This window comes from Bufo bufo, chromosome 2 (assembly GCF_905171765.1).
Source record: "Bufo bufo chromosome 2, aBufBuf1.1, whole genome shotgun sequence".
NCBI lineage: Eukaryota > Metazoa > Chordata > Amphibia > Anura > Bufonidae > Bufo > Bufo bufo.
This window is the reverse complement of record NC_053390.1, coordinates 504,934,764-504,958,173: the sequence shown is the minus strand read 5'-3', so window position 1 is coordinate 504,958,173 and position 23,410 is coordinate 504,934,764. Positions and strand designations below refer to the sequence as shown.

At 42.2% G+C, this 23,410-nt stretch overlaps 1 protein-coding gene across 1 annotated transcript in view; it reads left to right on the top strand.

Moving 5' to 3' along the window:
- Positions 1 to 23,410, top strand: part of TMPRSS9 (transmembrane serine protease 9) — a 331,091-nt gene that overhangs the window by 223,558 nt on the left and 84,123 nt on the right. Inside the window, exons 12-16 of the mRNA XM_040417828.1 lie at positions 6,183 to 6,525; positions 6,967 to 7,138; positions 7,278 to 7,549; positions 11,886 to 12,022; positions 12,107 to 12,542. Coding sequence (XP_040273762.1) covers positions 6,183 to 6,525; positions 6,967 to 7,138; positions 7,278 to 7,549; positions 11,886 to 12,022; positions 12,107 to 12,542 — 1,360 coding nt within the window. The remainder of the gene's footprint in view (positions 1 to 6,182; positions 6,526 to 6,966; positions 7,139 to 7,277; positions 7,550 to 11,885; positions 12,023 to 12,106; positions 12,543 to 23,410) is intronic.

The following is a 23,410-nucleotide window of genomic DNA, read 5'->3' as shown; positions in this document are numbered from 1 at the left end:
GGGGTGTCGCAGGCGGTGCGGGAGGTGCGGGAGGCGGGATCGCGATCCCCCGCCCGCCTCCCCTTGAATAATCGTTGGCTTCTAGTGGTTATACCAGGGTGCCAGCACATTGCTGACACCCTGGTATAAACGGCTGACATCGGTGATGCGATGTCAGCCGTTTAACCCTTTCCATACAGCGGTCCATACGGACCGCTGTATGGAAAAGGTTAACAGCTCAGGGAGCTCCCACCCTCTCCCATCGGGGGGCTGCTGTGCCTTTGCAGCCCCCCAATGGGAGAGGGAGAGAGCTCCCAGACAGCCCCCCGACACCCCCGTCCTTACCCTTCCCCGTCTGCTCAGTTCTGATCACTACTGAGCAGACGGGGAAGGTTCCCATGGCAACAGGACGCCGTCTCAGGCATCCTGCTGTCCATGGTGCTGAACAGATCTGTGCTAAAGGCAGAGATCTGTTCAGACAAAGTGTAAATAAAATACAGTACAGTACAATATATATTGTACTGTACTGTATTATACAGACATCAGACCCACTGGATCTTCAAGAACCAAGTGGGTCTGGGTCAAAAAAATGTAAAAAAAAAAGTGAAAAAAGTTAAGATAAAAAAAAAAACACATTTATCACTGAATAAAAATAAAAAAAATAAATACACTACACATATTAGGTATCGCCGCGTCCGTAATGATCTGATCTATAAAACTGTCATGTTACTTTCCCCGCACGGTGAACGCCATAAAAATAAAAAAATAAAAACTATGAGAAAATTGAAAAACTTAAATAAATAAAAAAAAGTATACATATTAGGTATCGACGCGTCCGTATCGACCGGCTCTATAAAAATATCACATGACCTAACCCCTCAGGTGACCACCGTAAAAAAATAAAAATAAAAACTGTGTAAGAAAAGCCATTTTTTGTCATCTTACGTCACAAAAAGTGTAATAGCAAGCGAATCAAAAAGTCATATGCACCCCAAAATAGTGCCAATCAAACCGTCATCTCATCCCGCAAAAAATGAGACCCTACTTAAGATAATCGCCCAAAAACTGAAAAAACTATGGCTCTTAGACTATGGAGACACTAAAACATTTTTTTTGTTTTAAAAATGAAATCATTGTGTAAAACTTACATAAATAAAAAAATTGTATACATATTAGGTATCGCCGCGTCCGTGACAACCTGCTCTATAAAATTATCACATGTTCTAACCTGTCAGATGAATGTTGTAAATAACAAAAAATAAAAAAGTGCAAAAAAAACTATTTCTTGTTACCTTGCCGCACAAAAAAGTGTAATATAGAGCAACCAAAAATCATATGTACCCTAAACTAGTACCAACAAAACTGCCACCCTATTCCGTAGTTTCTAAAATGGGGTCACTTTTATGGAGTTTCTACTCTAGGGGTGCATCAGGGGGGCTTCAAATGGGACATGGTGTCAAAATAACCAGTCCAGCTAAATCTGCCTTCCAAAAACCGTATGGCATTCCTTTCCTTCTGCGCCCTGCCATGTGCCCGTACAGTAGTTTACAACCACATATGGGGTGTTTCTGTAAACTACAGAATCAGGGCCATAAATAATGAGTTTTGTTTGGCTGTTAACCCTTGCTTTGTAACTGGAAAAAAAATATTAAAATGGAAAATCTGCCAAAAAAGTGAAAATTGTATCTCTATTTTCCATTAAATCTTGTGCAACACCTAAAGGGTTAACAAAGTTAGCAAAATCAGTTTTGAATACCTTGAGGGGTGTAGTTTTTTAGATGGGGTCACTTTTATGGAGTTTCTACTCTAGGGGTGCATCAGGGGGGCTTCAAATGGGACATGGTGTCAAAAAACCAGTCCAGCAAAATCTGGCTTCCAAAAACCATACGGCGCACCTTTCCCTCTACGCCCTGCCGTGTGCCCGTACAGCAGTTTACGGCCACATATGGGGTGTTTCTGTAAACGGCAGAGTCAGGGCAATAAAGATACAGTCTTGTTTGGCTGTTAACCCTTGCTTTGTTAGTGGAAAAAATGGGTTAAAATGGAAAATTAGGCAAAAAAATGAAATTCTCAAATTTCATCCCCATTTGCCAATAACTCTTGTGCAACACCTAAAGGGTTAACGAAGTTTGTAAAATCAGTTTTGAATACCTTGAGGGGTGTAGTTTATAGAATGGGGTCATTTTTGGGTGGTTTCTATTATGTAAGCCTCGCAAAGTGACTTCAGACCTGAACTGGTCCCTAAAAATTGGGTTTTTGTAAATTTCAGAAAAATTTCAAGATTTGCTTCTAAACTTCTAAGCCTTGTAACATCCCCAAAAAATAAAATATCATTCCCAAAATGCTACAAACATGAAGTAGACATATGGGGAATGTAAAGTCATCACAATTTTTGGGGGTATTACTATGTATTACAGAAGTAGAGAAACTGAAACTTTGAAATTTGCAAATTGTTCAAAATTTTTGGTAAATATGGTATTTTTTTCTGCAAAAAAATTAACTTTTTTGACCCAATTTTAGCAGTGTCATGAAGTACAATATGTGACGAAAAAACAATCTCAGAACGGCCTGGATAAGTCAAAGCGTTTTAAAGTTATCAGCACTTAAAGTGACACTGGTCAGATTTGCAAAAAATGGCCAAGTCCATAAGGTGAAATAGGGCTGAGTCCTTAAGGGGTTAAAGAATAACAAAACTGTTATGGTGATCCATGTCCATGGATATTTCTCCATTTCTCCAAGACGTCATCGGCGCAGGCGCACTGAGGGAGTGCTGAGGAGGCGAGCCTCCTTATCTCAGAGCGCCTGCGCCGAATCAACACAGGCGCGCGATTTTTTAAATGCTGACAGGGCTGGCCGAGGAGGAGATCGCGGCTGGCCCTGTCAATCAACAGAAGGAAGGGGCGGTTTTCTGCGGCTGCTACCAGCAAGTAGACGCCCTACTTGCTGGTAGAAAGGTAATTAGCATATTATAAAAGTACGTTTTTTGCAAAATCTACTGAACGAAAATTATTAATAACATAAGGTATAGCAATATCGCATGATAGGGATTATAAGTACACAAAAAAAAAAATCAGTTTAGTGGGGTGACAGAAGCCCTTTAATCTCCTTGTAGAGTCCTTGTCGATGCTCACTTCTGTAGACTTGTGTGGATCACCACAAGTTGCTTTAGACAGCCACACTGCTGCCCCACACACTTTCAAATTACCGTTTGCCAGCTGGAGTTGTGTATTTTGGATCATGATCCTCCAACATTCACAGGAATATGGAGACACAATGAGACAGAACCTTGTGTGGGAAAATTTTAAGGGAATGTGTCATCAGAAAATGACCTGCTGTTTGAATCATTTTTTTATGTTTAACATATTTTAAAATTTTTAATGATGTTATTTTTAATTTTTTCATGTCACTTTTTATATTTAAACTAAAATAAAAAATCCTGCCGTTTTCGCACTGGCTGCTATGTCTAATAATTAGGGCCACTTCTTGGTTTGTACAGATTGCTTTACTGCAGTTAAATCATTCTAATCCTGCCTGTAATGATATCACCTCTGTGTACAGATAAGACAGGATCCACCACTCACAATAGGTGTCAAATCTTATCTGTTCTTTCCTTATACAATAAGCTCTTCACAGGTCACAGAGCATGTCTAGAAAACTCTCCCATGTAAGTCAATAGGGTCCCCTCCTGTCCATTGTGTCTATGGCCCATGGGGCTGCCATAAAGCGATTAGAAAAAAAAGAGATGTGCTACTATCTGGTTTTAACTGGCAGATAACATTTTTGGTGACAGTCTGCTGTATTTATTCAGAATAGTCACACGATGAACATCTTGTATAAAAAATGTAGTTACCGTATTTTTCGCCCCATAAGATGCATTTTTCCCCAAAAAAAGTCTGGGGGAAATGCCCCTGCGTCTTATGGGGTGAATACTAATCAGCTCTTCCATTATGGAAGCACTGATTAGTACCGGAGGACCGGGAAGCGGTGAAAGCTCTGTACTCACCGCTTCCTGGTCCTCTGCTGTCAGCTGTGCAGGGCCACGCACAGTGTGACCTCACGCTGTGCGCAGCCTTCACAGCCGACAGCCGAGGAGCATGAAGAAGAGAGGCGCTCCTCACCACCTGGTGGTGAGGAGCGGCGGCGTCCAAGAGCGGAAGAGGTAAGTGGTTTATTTATTTTATTTGCTGGTGGTGAGGAGCGGCGGCGTCCAGGAGCAGGAGAGGTAAGTGGTTTATTTATTTTATTTGCGCTGATGGCTGAGGGCTGATATGAGGCTAGGGGCTGATATGAGACTGGGGGCTGATATATGAAGCTGGGGCCTGATATATGAAACTGGGGGGCTGACATATGAGGCTGGGGGCTGACATATGAGGCTGGGGGCTGATATATAAGGCTGGGGGCTGATGTATCAGGCTTGGGGGCTGATGTATGAGGCTGGGGTCGATATATGAGGCTGGGGGCTGAAATGAGGCTGGGGGGCTGATATATATGGCATTGAGGGGCTGATATATGGCATTGGGGGGCCGATATGAGGTCTGATTGAGGGTCTTATTAACATTGGGGGTTTGATTAGGGCTTTCAGCTGAGGTCTGATTAACATTGGGGGTCTGACTGCTGCTCTGACTGAGGTGTAATGGAAAATATTTTTTGTTATTGTCCTCCTCTAAAACCTAGGTGCGTCTTATGGGCCGGTGTGTCTTATAAGGCAAAAAATACGGTAAATAGTAGGAATCATCTCTGGATTGAGATGATAAGTTCCCACCTAGTTCTCAACTAAGTCTTCCTCCTCCACTGGAGCTGGATTCTTCTTTGCTAATAAAAAAAAAAGATGGATCTCTTTGATCCTGTACATAGTTTGAACAAGATTACCATCAAAAACAAATATCCCCTGCCATTGATATCATAACCCTCTGACAAGATCAGTGAGGCAAATGTCTTCACCAAATTGGATCTCTGATATGCTTATAAACATTCAAGAGAATGACCAATGGATCACAGCTTTTAAACCCAGTAATGGTCATATCCTTTGGCCTTAGCAGTACCCCGGCATTGTTCCAGGAGTTTATCAATAAGATCTTTTTATATCCACTCTACATCTGCATGGTGGTTTATGTGGATGATATTCTGATCTACTTTCCTGACTTGACGTCCCATCGGAAGCATGTTTGAGCTGTCTTGCAATGCCTATGAGGAAATAGGCTTTATGCCAAGTTTTAGAAATGCTTCTTTGAGAGATTTTCTCTTCCCTTCATGGGATATGTGACCACAAATCACAGATTGATCCTGAAAAACTGTCTGCAATCCTAGACTGGCCTTATCCACAGGGTCTGAGACCCATCCAGCAGTTATTGGGTTTTGCATCCCTCATTTCTCCATTCTCACCGCACCTGTCTCTGCTCTCACCAGAAAATGATTGAATTCCACAGGTTGGCCACCTCAAACCAAGCCAAACATTCTCAGAAACAAAAATTCAACAATGAGTAAGCACTACTCAGCAATGATAAAAACTGGAGGTGCCATTATGACACATCATAAGATATTACTAATTCTTAACTATTCAGTTGTTAGTGTGTTTATGTGAGTTAAAGGGAGGGAGCCACATTCAACAAGAATTTCAATTAAATGTACTCTGACAACATTATATAGAAGATAAAAGATTATTCAATCATTTAGCACAAATCGTTATTTTAGAATGCAATGACTCTGGTGGAAAGTGTTAAGTATTAGGAAGAATATGCCAGTCATTACAAGAGGTTTGTGAATGATATGAGACATAGGAGAAAGGAAAAGGATATGTGAGAGTTACGGTTAGTGTTGAAGCACAAAAACTGATTTGTATAGTCAGCCAACGATGGCAGGATTAGGTGTGAATGGGACTGTAAGACAAGCAGGGTCGGCTCTGGAACCCTGATCCCTATGTGCACCGGTCCGTGAACAGTGGAGACAGATCAGCCAGGGAGGGAGAGTTCAAGAATTACCATCAGATAACTGGGGATGGGAAAATTACTATTTTGTAGAATCACCAAAACTTAAACAAACATAGAAACTTTCTATTTCTACTTTAAATATGTAGTAATACTTTAAATTGCATTGATAAAAAGTTTGGACATTTAGTGCAAAAATGTAATATATATTGTCATTTGTAAGCTATTGTCAATTACAAAGTCCATTATATTATCTCCAATTATAATATGTCTTTACAGGGCGATTCAGGGGGCCCTCTGGTTTGCGAGGAGGCATCAGGTAGATTCTTTTTGGCGGGTATTGTCAGCTGGGGAGTGGGTTGTGCTGAAGCTAGAAGACCTGGGGTCTATGTGAGAGTGAGCAAGGTCCGGAACTGGATCCAGGATGTCATTTCAGCACAGACACAAATGGAATCACATGCAAATTTGATTACTACCACCAGTAATAGCAAGAAGACAACAAACCCAAAAGTTACAACTGCACGACCTCTAACTAAATATTCCACAACTAAAGCTAAACCTGGCAGTAGTACCATGCCAGCTAAACCAACTCAGAAACCTCTCAGTACGTCTAAACCTCAAGGTATGTAGTCCACAGGAAAAAAATGAATATCTGGTGTCTAACAAATATGAGCTTGAGGCCTGTAAGGTTACTCCTTGAGAAGTCAGCCATGCAGACTGAAAGGCAGCAGCAGCCTTTGATACTTGAAGATATAGTGACAATAGAATGCATTGTAAGACGGTGGAAAGTAGTCTGGGACAATCAATGGAAAATTGTATCTAATATATTGTGTTGTTATCTCACAATTGTACATTTGTTGGTTTTCACACTTCACATGCTACATGATTCTTTCTACAGTGGAAAGTATTGGCACTTCATTATTCCCTGTAGTTTATACAGTATATATCAAATTCAATTTTTAATTAGATAAATGGATTTTTCAGTGTAATAATTGAATGCAATGAAAATATATAAGAACGCTAATTATTTTCAATTCATATAAACAAATACTAACGGTTACAGAATGCGGCAGCCGTCCTGGTCTAACAAAACCCAACAAAATAGTGGGAGGTTTTGATGCTGTCAGAGGAGAAGTACCATGGCAAGCAAGCCTAAAGGAGGGCCCACATCACTTTTGTGGGGCAACAATAATTGGAGATCGATGGTTGGTGTCTGCCGCTCATTGCTTTAACCAGTGAGTATCCTTGTACATATTTTGATTATGTAGCACAGTTGGTTAAGATGAGGGCTTGTACTAAAAATGGCTGTCTGCTTTCAATCCACACATTTTCAATTACACTGTATTGATTTACATCTGCATTTGTTGTCTTCAGAACAAAGTTGGACCAAATTACTGCTCACATGGGTTCCACAGCTCTAAGTGGAGCTGACACAATGGCTGTAAAGGTCAGCTTAAAGAGAGTAATCCAGCATCCTCAATTCAATCCACTGACCCTGGACTTTGATGTAGCTGTCATAGAACTGTCAAATGCTCTCACTTTTAACAAATATGTGCAGCCTGTCTGTCTCCCTTCTGCCCTGCAAAAGTTTCCAGCTGGTTGGAAGTGCATGATTTCAGGATGGGGCAACATCAAAGAAGGCAATGGTAGGAATTTTGGGAAGACCATTATATTGTGTATTATTCACCACTGTGTATTCATTTTGGATGATGAGACAAATACAGTGCTTTCGGAAGGTCTTCAGAACCTTTTACTTTCAAGTTTATAAAAACCCTTTGTATCCTGCACCAGTGTATTCAGTGGCTCCTTTTTTGGAGTTGTACTCCAGTCATCCTTCTCACAAATCTAATGTCTGGAAGATATTCATGATGTGGAATCCACACCAGCAGCCATACAAGTAACCCTCAAATGCCATTATAGCATGTATATGTATGTAATAGGTATGGTCATAAAGGTGAGAGCAATACCCACAGCTCTGTCAGTCCCATAGTTCCTTTGAGTCACACTGTAAAACTCTATATAGCGCTCTGCGCTGTTTATTTTTTATTTTTAGCGTATCAAGAACCCATTGGTCACTCTGGTTGAGCTTCAAAGATCCTGTTGTGCAGATGGGAGATATTTTAAGAAGGTTAACCATCACTGCAGCATTCCACTAATCTGGGCTTTATGGAAGTGTGGCCAGAAAGAAGCTTCTCCTCAGTAAGACACATGAAAGCAGGTCTTGAGTTTGCAAAAAAATACCTAAAGGACTTTCAGACTGTGAGAAACAAGATTCTCTGGTCTCATGAAACCAAGAACCTCAATTCTAAACATCATGTTTGGAAGAAATCAGGCACTGCCCAATATCACCACTAAAGTGAAGCATGGTGGTGGCAGCATCATGCTATGAGGGTGTTTTTCAGTGGCGAGGAAACGGAGACTGTTCAGAGTTAATGAAAAGCTGAATAAGGCAAAGTATAGATATATTCTTCATGAAAACCTTATCCAGAGTGCTCTGGACTTCAGACTGGGCCAAAAGTTTACCTTCCAACAAGACAATGACCCTAAGCACACAGCCAAGACAACACAGGAGTGGTTTCGGGACAACTCTGTGAATGTCCTTGAGTGGCCCAGCCCAACCATAGCCCTGACTTGAACCCAATCAAATATCTTTAGAGAGATTGTTAAGGGAGAATATTAATTACCAATATTTATGCAAATATCAATAATTAATATTCATAAATAGGAGGAGCCGCCTACCGATGACTCCGCCTATTTATACCTTTATAACTAATAACACGCTACTTTCACTTTACCTTACGCTAATCACTAAACTAGCTGCATGTGCCTTACTAACTACCGCTAGTAACCACACGTTACACAGTAGGTACAAATAACACACAGTATTTATTAACACCTACAGTACACAACGCACGCAATGCACTAACAATACAGTACTAAAAATACAGTACTAAACTACACTACACAATCCCAAATTCCACCCACAAACTAACTATACAATATACTTACACACACACACATTAGCAGCCCACCCAGCCTGGACTAAAAAACTATCCCTAAGAACGAAGGATTTACAGTGGCGCTGCAAGGGTAAATGCAGGCCACAGACACAGGGTTGCAGGGATTAACCCAGAATAGGGAGCGGAGGTGCTCCTATAGGGTTAGGGTGGGGGATTGGTGGTCCAGGGGTTAAGGGTAGGAGTGAAGGTTAAATCATTGGTGGTATAGGGAGGGTTGGTGGTATAGGGAATAGGGGTATATACAGTACAGACCAAAAGTTTGGACACACCTTCTCATTCAAAGAGTTTTCTTTATTTTCATGACTATGAAGGCATCAAAACTATGAATTAACACATGTGGAATTATATACATAACAAACAAGTGTGAAACAACTGAAAATATGTCATATTCTAGGTTCTTCAAAGTAGCCACCTTTTGCTTTGATTACTGCTTTGCACACTCTTGGCATTCTCTTGATGAGCTTCAAGAGGTAGTCCCCTGAAATGGTTTTCACTTCACAGGTGTGCCCTGTCAGGTTTAATAAGTGGGATTTCATGCCTTATAAATGGAGTTGGGACCATCAGTTGCGTTGAGGAGAAGTCAGGTGGATACACAGCTCATAGTCCTACTGAATAGACTGTTAGAATTTGTATTATGGCAAGAAAAAAGCAGCTAAGTAAAGAAAAACGAGTGGCCATCATTACTTTAAGAAATGAAGGTCAGTCAGTCAGTCAGCCGAAAAATTGGGAAAACTCTGAAAGTAAGGGCTATTTGACCATGAAGGAGAGTGATGGGGTGCTGCGCCAGATGACCTGGCCTCCACAGTCACCGGACCTGAACCCAATCGAGATGGTTTGGGGGGAGCTGGACCGCAGAGTGAAGGCAAAAGGGCCAACAAGTGCTAAGCATCTCTGGGAACTCCTTCAAAACTGTTGGAAGACCATTTCAGGGGACTACCTCTTGAAGCTCATCAAGAGAATGCCAAGAGTGTGCAAAGCAGTAATCAAAGCAAAAGGTGGCTACTTTGAAGAACCTAGAATATGACATATTTTCAGTTGTTTCACACTTGTTTGTTATGTATATAATTCCACATGTGTTAATTCATAGTTTTGATGCCTTCATAGTCATGAAAATAAATAAAACTCTTTGAATGAGAAGGTGTGTCCAAACTTTTGGTATGTACTGTATATAGGTCCGTGGGGGCTACAGGTATTGGGTAGGTATTCGTTGGTGGGATAGGGTAGTTAGGGGTTAATGATACTTATGCTCATTTTCCAGGGGGGTTGTTCGTCTCTAGGGGGGTCCTTCTGGTCCGGGCTGCAGGTTCCTTCTCCCGAGTGCAGGGCTGACGGATATTTATATCCCGCAGCCCGCACTACCGGGCCGCGGCGCATGCGCTGTGCTGTGCGTGCGCCACGGGCAAAGACACGTGGGCCGGCGCGGTGATATGACATCACCGCGCCAGCCCGCGCATCCCTGCACGCGCACAGCAGGGCCGTGCCACTTGCTAACAGGCGGGAGAAGCCTTTGATCTCCCGCCTGCAGCACTTTGCATTCCGGAAAGCGCGATAGTAATCGCGCTGCCGGTATGCGCATAATAGAAGGAGGGGAGGTTTCTCCCCTCTTCCTATTATGCATGAATATCTCCAGCAGAGCTGGAGATAATTACTACAAAGGACTCAGATTCTATTGATGCAATTAGCCAGATGGCATCAGTGTGAATGCTTGGGGCACATTCACACTGATACATCTGGCTTCGGGTGAACCAGGGGACATCACATATAATATACATGTATATGGATGCTTGGGGCACATCCATACACATGTATACACCAAATAGCCATGATTTTGGGGTATATATACATGAGGGGACACATAGGGGGATATATATACCAATTAGGGGGCCCATATTCCCCACAGGGGCCACAATGAGCCCCTGTGGACCACTAAGGGCAGATATACACAGATGCTGGGCACATCTGCGCGCATCATCCTATAATGTGGCTGTTAATGCATGCATATATATTATACCTGCATGCACGTGTTTGCATGTGTATATATATATATATATACATACGTCTCAACCCTTCCTCAACAGAGACCTTAAAATGTCTGTCTACCGAATGTCCCCAACCAACCTGACTAGCAAACAGAAAATCCCCAAATCCAGATGTGCAAACCTTGTGGCATCATACCCAAGAAAACAGGAGGCTGTAATTGCTGCCAAAAGTGCTTCAGTTAAAGGGCATCTGTCAGCAGATTTCTGCCTATAGATCTGGCTGACCTGTTATATCTGCACTTGGCAGCTGAAGGTGTCTGTGTTGGTTCCATGTTCAAATGTGCCCGCATTGCTGAGAAAAGTGATGTTTTAATATACGCAAGGGAAAAATGAGGTTGTAATATATGCAAATGAGCCTCTAGAAGCAACAGGGGCTCTGCTTTCTCTGCAACTGCTGCACCCTCTGCACTTTGATTGACAGGGCCAGGCAGTGTACACATCATCACGCCTGGCACTGTCAATTAAAGTGCAGAGGACATGCAGTTGCAAAGAAAGCAGATACCAACACAGATACCTTCAGCTGCCAAGTGCACATGCATCAAGTCAGGAAGTTTCATAGGTACAAATCTGCTGACCTTTAAGTACTGAGTAAAGGGTCTGAATACTTTGTCAATGAAAGATTTAAGTTTTTCCTTTTCAATAAATTAGCAAAGATTTCGAACGTTCTGTTTTCACTTTCTCATTATGGAGTATTGAGCGCAGAATGATGGGGAAATTTTAGCACATGACCACAAAAAAACAAAATGGGAAAAAAGTGAAAGGGTCTGAAGACTTTCTGAATGCACTGTACATATTGTATATTTATGCTATGGAAAAAAAATGTGTTTTGTGGCATGCTCATAAAGCAGGGATAGGAATATTATATGGCTGTCTGGTTTTTCAAACCCTGAGAATATGAATCATGATCATTGTCTTTTATGCAGTGTCTAAACCCGAGGTTCTGCAAAAGGCTTCTGTGGGTATTATTGACCAGAAAATTTGCAGTGTCCTTTACAACTTCTCAATAACAGACCGCATGATCTGTGCCGGATTTCTAGACGGAAAGGTGGACTCCTGTCAGGTAAGACTGTAATACAGACATCAAAAATAAACTGTAACTGAATGGCAATAACTTTTCTACTGACTTACATTTCATATTTCAAAGGGAGATTCTGGTGGACCCCTGGCATGTGAAGAAAGTCCTGGTGTTTTCTTTTTGGCTGGCATTGTAAGTTGGGGTATTGGATGTGCTCAGGCTAAAAAACCAGGGGTTTATAGTAGAGTAACAAAACTTAAAGATTGGATCCTGGACACAGTGGCTCCTGTACTGAGAACTACAGATAGTGGTATGAACTTGCCTAAGTCCACTATGCATCCTACAACTCCTATGACCACTACAAGACCATCCACCATGCGACCACCCATGTCCACTGGGCGAAGGACAACAACAGTATCTAGACCTACAATGCCTCAAATAAAACCTACAAAAAGTACTCCAAAGTCAACTACTTCTAAAGCCACAAGTAAGAGAACAACTACTGCCAAGACAAGCACAACAGCATTAAAGATCACTGAGCCACCGAGACCCACACAAAGACCAGGTAAGTGGTAACCCCATCAGATTTAAGTCACCAGAATATGCATTCTGCCCCGTAAAACACTCTATTGCAGCCCTTTAATTCTGGGTCAGGTGTGCTGTACTTTGGGCTATATTTCAATATGGTTGCTGCATAGAGACATTAACATGGGCTTATACTGATTCCAAATACACTTGAAAATTTTGACACATTAGTATATTAAAAAGAAACCTTTACTACATTATAATAAATATGCACTACCTTTAACTATCGTTGCCTTTCCTTCCTAATGTGTTTTAATTGTGTATCTTATGCTGTGTGATAACTTGTGTCCAGAACCGCTCGCACAAGTTCAGTTCTAGAGAGTATTCTGCGTGCAGCCACCCAATTCATTTCTATAGGAGTTTCGGAGATACTCCGGAGCGCTCGGTTACCTCCGGAATTCCCATAGAAATGAATGTCGTGGACACACGCATTTGCAACTGGCCACTCCTTTCATTTCAGGGAGGTTGCAAGAGGTATGGGGTCCCAATTCTCGTGATCAGTGGGGGTTCCAGAAGTAGGTCTCTCACCGATCTAATAGTTATCAGGCATGAGAGAGGAGTTGTACAACCACTTTAATGCAATATCAAAGTAACAAAGCCACTGAGACTAACTAAAAATATAGGGGGAGATTTATCAAACTGGTATGAAGTAGAACTGGCTTAGTTGCCCATAGTAAACAATCAGATTCCACCTTTTATTTTTCACATTTCCTTCGGAAAATGAAAGATGGAATTTGTTCAGCTTCAAATGGACATTCCAATATATATTTTATATTCTGCTCTTTTCACTACTACATTAGACCTCTGATTCAGGGACGTAGCTAAGGGCTCATGGGCCCTGGTGCAAGAGTTCAGTCTGGGCCCCCCCCTCCCCCTCTTCCCTCAGTGCTTTATGGCAAGGGGCAGGGGTGCACCAAGCCTTTCTGCTGCCTCAGGAAAAAATGTAACCCCCCCATGCCAAAATTCTCAACCAAACCTCCAGTCCTACTGTTAAAGGGGTTGTCCTCTTTTTACTATTGATGACCTATCCTCAAGATAGGTCATCAATATCTCCCGGCACCCCCACTAATCAGCTGTTTGAAGAGAAGGCAGCGCTCATATGAGAGCTGCTATCTATGCTCTGTTTACCTGCTCACCGCTGCAATTGCAGTGGTGAGCAGGTAAAAAGAGCAGAGAAGGCAGCACTCGTACGAAAAAAAAAAAGCAGACAACACCTTTAAAGACATACTTGGAAAACATTACATACAGCCCTACAGAACATACAGGAAAATACAGCCCCAGATATGTACCTCTTACATCCAGTGACGTCTCCTCTGATATTCTCTTTCCTCATCTTCTCCTTTCAGACCAGTCTGCCATGGTGACTTCTTTCAGCCGTGTCTCGTCTCTGCAGAGTTTAACAGACATCTTACTTTCCTACTTTCCCATCATACTCCTCACCTTCTCAACACCCCATCCTGCCACCCCAATACTGTGACCGCTGTGCTCCCCAATACTACCCTGAAAATACTGGTAACACACAGATAGTGTGCCAATACAAAAAATACCCTTACCTTTCAGATCAGACCCCCATATCAAAACACAGATCAGACCCCCCCATCTCAGACCAGATCACCTTTAGACCTTTGTAAGACCCCATATCAGACCCAAATTTTAGACCTCAGATCAGACCCCCATCAGACCTCCATGTCAGACCCCACCCCAATATAAAACCTCAGATAAGATCCCCATATCTGACCCCCATTAGATCTCGAGACCCCCAATCAGACCCCCTTTAGACCTCCAGATCCCTAATCAAACCCCAATTAGACTTCCAGACACCCAATCAGACCCCCATTAGACCTTCAGACCCCCAATTAGACCTCCATTAGACCTCTCCAGAACCCCATTAGACCTCTCCAGACCCCAATTAGACCTCTCCAGACCCCCCAATAGACCTCTGTAGACCCCCAATCAGACCCTTCAGACCCCTAATCAGACCCCCAATTAGGCCCTTCAGACCCTTCAGACCCTTCAAACCCCCATATCAGACCTCATATCAGACTATAAAATCAGACCTCCAGACCCCCATTAGACCTCTCCAGACCCCCCCAATAGACCTCTCCAGACCCCCATTAGACCTCTCTAGACGCCAATCAGACCCTTTAGGCCCCTAATCAGATCCTTCAGACCCCATATCAGACCTCAGATAAGACTATAAAATAAATAAATAAACTTACCTCTCCTGCTCCAGCGCTCCTCTCCAGGTCCTGCGGCCTCCATGCTCTCTTCTCAGGGCCCGCGCTGCAGTGCAGTCACCTGACTGCCTGCAGCGCCAGGTCACAGGGCGCTCTGTACGTCCTGACGCTGCAGGCAGCCAGGACACAGCAGCGCGGGCCCCGGGAAGAGCGAGCAGGAGGAGGGGTAAGTACAGCGCTCACAGAGCTTCACTACCCCCTGCCTCCTGCAGACTAGTGAGTGCTTCCATAATAGTTCTGTCCACTGTAGGGGTCTTGCCGGAACATACTTATGCTACTACGTGCACGCCTGCCTGTATATGTAATTTGCCACAGAGTGGTATTGATGACACAGTATTGTGTCCACAGCAAGGTTTAATACAACAGTTGTATATCTGTGACAGCTTATTGGTAAATGGGTCACAGTATAACTCTGCAATAAACATACACAACTATCATAGCATTGGTTTGTTAATTCCAGTGTTTAGTAGTCTCAACTATGTATGGTGCGGTGTAACTTTGTAGCAACATATGTATTATAATAGTCTTCCACTAAGGCCGAATGCACACAGCCGTGTTCCGCAGCCGAGAGCGGTCCGTGGTATGCCGGGCTGGATTCCTGTTTAGAGCAGGAGCGCACGGCGTCATTGGTTGCTATGACGCCGTGCGCTTCATGCCGCCGCTGCACTACAGTAATACACTATACGAGTGTATTACTGTAGTGCAGCGGCGGCATGAAGCGCACGGCGTTATTGAAACCAATGACGCCGTGCGCTCCTGCTCTGAACAGGAATCCAGCCTGGCATACCACGGACCGCTCTCGGCCGCGGAACACGGCCGTGTGCATTCGGCCTAAAACGCATATATTCCAACTTTCCTCCAATGTAGACAATAAGGGCAGTTTCAGATGAGCGTGTTTAGTGAAACACTCTCCGTGTGGGAGCGTGAATTCCCTTAGTGAACCCTGCTCCTCTGCACAACTATATTATGATTTATAATGCAGTATATCTCTGCCTTAACTCTAATGATTTGTACTGACGTATTATATGAGTACAAATCATCACAGTTGAGGTTGGGCAGGGACACCAGGTTATAAATACACTGACCAAAAATATAAACGCAACACTTTCGGTTTTGCTCCCATTTTGCATGAACTGAACTCAAAGATCTGAAACATTTGCTACATACACAAAAGACCCATTACTCTCAAATATTGTTCACAAATCTATCTAAATCTGTGTTAGTGAGCACTTCTCCTTTGCCGAGATAATCTATCCCACCTAACAGATGTGGCATATCAAGGCGCTGATTAAACAGCATGAATATTACACAGGTGTGCCATAGACTGCCCACAATAAAAGACCACTCTGAAATGTGCACAGTTTTGCCTTACTGGGTGGGGTATCAGGTGTGGCCACCATTTGCCTCACGCAGTGCAACACATCTCCGTCGTTGATGTTGATCAGGTTGTTGATTGTGGCCTGTGGAATGTTGGTCCACTCCTCTTCAATAGCTGTGCGAAGTTGCAGAATATTGGCAGGAACTGGAACACGCTGTCATATACACCAATCCAGAGCATCCCAAACATGTTCAATGTGTGACATGTCCGGTGAGTATGCTGGCCATGCAAGAACTGGGATGTTTTCAGTATCCAGGAATTGTGTACAGATCCTTGCAATATGGGTCCATGCATTATCATGCTGCAACATGAGGTGATGGTCGTGGATGAATGGCACAACAATGGGCCTCAGGATCTCGTCACGGTATCTCTGAGCATTCAAAATGCCATCAATAAAATGCATCTGTGTTCGTTGTCCATAACATACGCCTGCCCATACCATGACCCCACCGCCAGCATGGGCCATATGATCCACAACGTTGACGTCAGCAAACCGCTCACCTACACGACGCCACACACGCTGTCTGTCATCTACCCTGAATAGTGAAAACCCGGACTCATCCGTGAACAGAACACCTCTCCAACATGCCAGATGCCATCGAATGTGAGAATTTGCCCACTCAAGTCGGTTACGACGACGAACTGCAGTCAGGTCCAGACCCCGATGAGGACTACGAGCATACAGATGAGCTTTGCTGAGATGGTTTCTGACAGTTTGTGCAGAAATTCTTTGGTTATGCAAACCGATTGTTGCTGCAGCTGTCCGGGTGGCTGGTCTCAGACGATCATGGAGGTGAACATGCTGGATGTGGAAGTCCTGGGCTGGTGTGGTTACACATGGTCTGCGGTTGTGAGGTCGGTTGGATGTACTGCCAAATCCTCTGAAACGCCTTTGGAGATGGCTTATGGCAGAGAAATGAACATTCATTGCATGGGCAACAGCTCTGGTAGACATTCCTGCAGTCAGCATGCCAATCGCACCCTCGCTCAAACGTTGCAACATCTGTGGCATTGTGCTGTGTGATCAAACTGCACATTTCAGAGTGGTCTTTTATTGTGGGCAGTCTAAAGCACACCTGTGCAATATTAATGCTGTCTAATCAGCACCTTGATATGACACCCCTGTGGGATGGATTATCTCGGCAAAGGAGAAGTGCTCACTAACACAGATTTAGACAGATTTGTGAACAATATTTGAGAGTAATGGGTATTTTGTGTATGTAGCAAATGTTTCAGATCTTTGAGTTCAGCTCATGCAAAATCGGAGCAAAACCGAAAGTGTTGCATTTATATTTTTGGTCAGTGTAATTATAATGTTGTGTGGTCCATAGCAGAGTTCACTACAGAATTCCCTCTCCCACACAGAGTGTGTTTCACCCAGTAAACACGCTCATCTGAAACTGGCCTAATACAGCTTATACAGTCAGGTACATAAATATTGGAACATCAACACAATTCTAACATTTTTGGCTCTATACACCACCACAATGGATTTAAAATGAAATGAACAAGATGTGCTTTAACTGCAGACTGTCAGCTTTAATTTTAGGGTATTTACATCCAAATCAGGTGAACGGTGTAGGAATTACAACAGTTTGCATATGTGCCTACCACTTGTTAAGGGACCAAAAGTAATGGGACAATTGGCTTCTCAGCTGTTCCATGGCCAGGTGTGCGTTATTCCTTCATTATCCCAATTACAATGAGCAGATAAAAGGTCCAGAATTTATTTCAAATGTTCTATTTGTATTTGGGATCTGTTGCTGTCAACTCTCAAGATGAGATCCAAAGAGGAGGAGTCTTCACCTGTGATAGTCGATTTGTTATATACATTCTTAAATGTCCCTGCGGTTTGCTGTATGTGGGAGAAACTTCCATGAGAATCAAAGATCGATTAAGCAAACACAAATCGACTATTAGAAAGGAGAATTTACTACTCCCACTGCCGTATCATTTTCACCAAAAGGGACATGCAATATCACAATTACGCTATCAGGTCATTGAGAGTGTTCCAATACCTTGATGCGGTGGTGATAGAAATAAATTGTTGCTGAAAAGAGAGGCATATTGGATCCATCAATTGCAAACTATGGATCCAAAAGGCCTAAATCGAGACTACAATGTATGTGGTTTAATATGATACGATTGTCTGAAATCTTGTTCCCTTCTTTTTCTTTATAGCGAAATTTGTTTTTCAGAACATGTATATCACATTTGGGACTTTTTTTTTTACTACCTTATACTCCGTAGAAGGTAGAAACGTCAGTTACTTTGTTTCCATTTGTGTCTATATAAGGTACAAGGGTAGTACAAGGCGTCACTATGCTGTAATATGTGACAGAATAAATTTGCATGATATATCAACAGTGCGAGTGCCGGTCTTTCCTTCACACGAGATCCAAAGAGCTGTCACTATCAGTGAAGCAAGCCATCATTAGATTGAAAAAACAAAACAAACCCATCAGAGAAATAGCAAAAACATTAGGCGTGCCAAAACAACTGTTTGGAATATTCTTATAAAGAAGGAACGCACCAGTGAGCTTAGCAACACCGAAAGACCCGGAAGACCACGGAAAACAACTGTGGTGGATGACCGAAGAATTCTTTCCCTGGTGAAGAAAACACCCTTCACAACAGTCAAGAACACTCTCCAGAAGCCTCAAAAACAGGAAGGCCAGATAAGAGTTTGCAAAACGACATCTAAAAAAGCCTTCACAGTTCTGGAACAACATCCTATGGACAGATGAGACCAAGATCAACTTGTACCAGAGTGATGGGAAGAGAAGAGTATGGAGAAGGAAAGGAACTGCTCATGATCCTAAGCATACCACCTCATTAGTAAAGCATGGTGGTAGTAGTGTAATGGCGTGGGCATGTATGGCTGCCAATGGAACTGGTTCTCTTGTATTTATTGATCATGTGACTGCTGACAAAAGCAGCAGGATGAATTCTGAAGTGTTTCCGGCAATATTATCTGCTCATATACAGCCAAATGCTTCAGAACTCATTGGACGGCGCTTCACAGTGCAGATGGACAATGACCCAAAGCATACTGCAAAAGCAACCAAAGAGTTTTTTAACCGCTTCACGTCCGCCCATAGGATATAAACGTCCTATGGGTGGACGTCTATTTCTGAACGGACGTTCCAGAACGTCCGTTCAGAAAGTGCAGCTGCACGCTAATCATGCAGCTGCTGATCGGGTTGCCCGCTGTCAGTGACAGCAGGGCAACCCTAAGACAAGGCAGGGACAGTGCCCAGGTGTCCCTGCCTTCTAGATCGCTGCAGACACAGCGCTCACCGAGCGCTGTGTCTGCAGAGAAGGAAGCGCTGTGCGCTTCCTGTTCCGGCCCGGCGGTCATGTGACCGCCGTGACCGGAGAGTGCAGGAGCTGTGTGAGGTCTCTCAGAGACCTCGATCAGCCCTGCTGTGAGGTTGTACAGCGCTGGATTGCTGCTGTACAGCCTCTATAGGGGTGTATTTGTCCTGTAACTGGGGCTACTATGTCAGCCCCAGTTACAGGAGAAATCAACTGTGAAAAAAAAAAAAAAAAAGTGAAGTAAATGTCCCCCAGAGGTCTTGTATGACCTTATGGGGGACGAAAAGTGTAAAATAAAAAAAATAAAAATAAAAGGTTGAAAATAAAAAAATAAAAAAAAGTTTCACATGTAAAAAAAAAAAAGTCCCCAAGTAAGGAATGAAAAAAAAAAAATTAAAAATAGAAAAAAAAATAAAAGTATACATATTTGGTATTGCCGCGTCCGTAAAAACCAGCTCTATAAAAATATCACATGACCTAACCCCTCGGATGAACACCGTAAAAAAAAAAAAAAACTGGGGCAAAACAAGCAATTTTTGTCACCTTGCATCACAAAAAGTGCAACACCAAGTGATCAAAAATGCGTATGTCCCACAAAATGGTACCAATAAAACCGTCACCTCATCCCGCAAAAAATGAGCCCCTACATAAGAAAATCTCTCAAAAAATAAAAAAACTATAGCTCTTAGAACATGGAGACACTAAAACATCATTTTTTTGGTTTCAAAAATGCTATTATTGTGTTAAAGTGAAACAAATAAAAAAAGTATACATATTAGGTATTGCCGCGTCCGTAAAAACCAGCTCTATAAAAATATCACATGACCTAACCCCTCGGATGAACACCGTAAAAAAAAAAAAAAACTGGGGCAAAACAAGCAATTTTTGTCACCTTGCATCACAAAAAGTGCAACACCAAGTGATCAAAAATGCGTATGTCCCACAAAATGGTACCAATAAAACCGTCACCTCATCCCGCAAAAAATGAGCCCCTACATAAGAAAATCTCTCAAAAAATAAAAAAACTATAGCTCTTAGAACATGGAGACACTAAAACATCATTTTTTTGGTTTCAAAAATGCTATTATTGTGTTAAAGTGAAACAAATAAAAAAAGTATACATATTAGGTATTGCCGCGTCCGTAAAAACCAGCTCTATAAAAATATCACATGACCTAACCCCTCGGGTGAACACCGTAAAAAAAAAAAAAAAAAAAAACGGTGTCAAAACAAGCAATTTTTGTCACCTTGCATCACAAAAGGTGCAACTCCAAGTGATCAAAAACGCGTATGTCCCACAAAATAGTACCAATAAAACCGTCACCTCATCCCGCAAAAAATGAGCTCCTACATAAGAAAATCTCTCAAAAAATAAAAAAAACTATAGCTCTCAGAACATGGACACATTAAAACATAATTTTTTTGTTTCAAAAATGCTATTATTGTGTAAAACTTTAATAAATGAGAAAAAGTATACATATTAGGTATCGCCACGTCCGTAACGATCTGCTCTATAAAAATGTCACTTGACTGAACCCCTCAGGTGAACGCTGTAAAAATAAATAAATAGAAACTGTGCTAAAACAACCAATTTTTTGGTCACCTTGCCCCATAAAGTGTTATAATGAATGATCAAAAAATCATATATACCCAAAAATAGTACTAATAAAACTGGAACCTTATCCCCTAGTTTCCAAAATGGGGTCACTTCTTGGGAGTTTCTACTGTAAGGGTGCATCAGGGGGCTTCAAATGGGACATGGCATCTAAAAACCATGTGGAGTTCCTTTTCTTCTGCGCCCTGCCGTGTGCCCATACAGCAGTTTATGACCACATTTGGGGTGTTTCTGTAAACCGCAGAATCTGGGTAATAAATATTGAGTTTTGTTTGGCTGTTAACCATCGATGTGTTAAAGAAAAAAATTGATTAAAATGGAAAATCTGCCAAAAAAGTGAAATTTAAAAATTTGATCTCCATTTTCCTTTAATTCTTGTGGAACGCCTAAAGGGTTAACAAAGTTTGTAAAATCGGTTTTGAATACCTTGAGGGGTGTAGTTTCTACAATGGGGTCATTTATGGGGGTATCCACTATGTAGGCCCCACAAAGTGACCTCAGACCTGAACTGGTCCTTATAAAGTGGGTTTTGGCAATTTTCTTATAAATTTGAAGAATTGCTTCTAAACTTCTAAGCCTTCTAACGTCCTAAAAAAATAAAATGACATTTCCAAAATGATGCCAACATAAAGTAGACATATGGGGAATGTTAAATAATAAATATTTTATGAGGTATCACTTTCTGTTTTAAAAGCAGAGAAATTGAAATTTAGAAAATTGCAAATTTTTCAAATTTTTGGTTAAATTTGGGATTTTTTCATAAATAAAGGTGAAATATTTTGACTCAAATTTATTATTATCATGAAGTACAATGTGTCACGAGAAAACAATCTCTGAATGACTTGGATAAATAAAGGCGTTCCAAAGTTATTACCACATAAAGTGAGATATGTCAGTTTTGCTAAATTTGGCCTGGTCAGGAAGGGGGCAAATGGCCCAGATGGGAAGTGGTTAAGGGAAAGAAGTGGAATGTTTTGCAATGGCCAAGTCAATCACCTGACCTGAATCTGATTGAGCATGAATTTCTCTTGCTAAAGACAAAACTGAAGGGAAAATGCCCCAAGAGCAAGCAGGAACTGAAGACAGTTGCAGTAGAGGCCTGGCAGAGCATCACCAGGGATGAAACCCAGCGTCTGGTGATGTCTATGCGTTCCAGACTTCAGGCTATAATTGACTGCAAAGGATTTTCAACCAAGTATTAAAAAGTGAAAGTTTGATTTATGATTATTATTCTGTCCCATTACTTTTGGTCCCTTAACAAGTGGGAGGCACATATGCAAACTGTTGTAATTCCTACACCGTTCACCTGATTTGGATGTAAATACCCTCAAATTAAAGCTGACAGTCTGCAGTTAAAGCACATCTTGTTCGTTTAATTTCAAATCCATTGTAGTGGAGTATAGTGCCAAAAATGTTACAATTGTGTTGATGTCCCAATATTTATGGACCTGACTGTATCTATTTGGTATTACATGCTGAAATTATCTCAGATATATCTGAATGTGATCATATTGTACAGCTAGTGTTGAGTTTAAAGAGGAGCTATCCCCCCGATTTTGGACTATTATCTCAAGTAATACATGAGTAGTACTGCAGATACGGAGTCCAGATCACTATTTTTTATTTTCCCACTGTCAGCTCTCAGAGCTGTGTGCAAATACATTGTCAGGACTGCTGAACACATGAGTCCTTTCCATTATGTTAGAACAGCACAACAGTCCAGACTGTGTATTTCAGTGCAGCTTTGAGTGCTGACAGCAAAGGAATCAGAGGCAGAAGGAAAATAAAATATAGTGATCTGGACTCCTTAGGCTACTTTCACACTTGCATTTTTGCTTGATCTGTAAGACCGTGAACCGGGGAGGGACCCCCAGGATACAGCGAAGTCACAGACGAGGAAAGCGACAACACACAGCTTTGTGCAAAACAGAAACTTTACTAAAACAGTAATATAAACAGAACAATGTGGAGGTGCACCAAAGATCTTATACCCCGGGCCCACAGTCACTGCCGGTTGGACAGACCTATCGTGATGGCGTGCACAGCAAAGCCTGCAAGTCGATGCTGTGCCGCAAAAGAGAACAAACCTAGCCGAAGGCGCACACAGCAGAGCCTGCAAGTCAATACTGTGCTGCAGAACAATTCTGTAACGCCTGCAAAACATACAAGTCTTAACTAACTAACTAACAATTTTCAGGCCTAAACTTAGTCTCTGATGCTTCAGGCGCCACTAATATACTGCGATGAGTAAACGGATTTACTGACCTGCGTCCATTCTGTGTCAGAGAATGCCTCTTAAC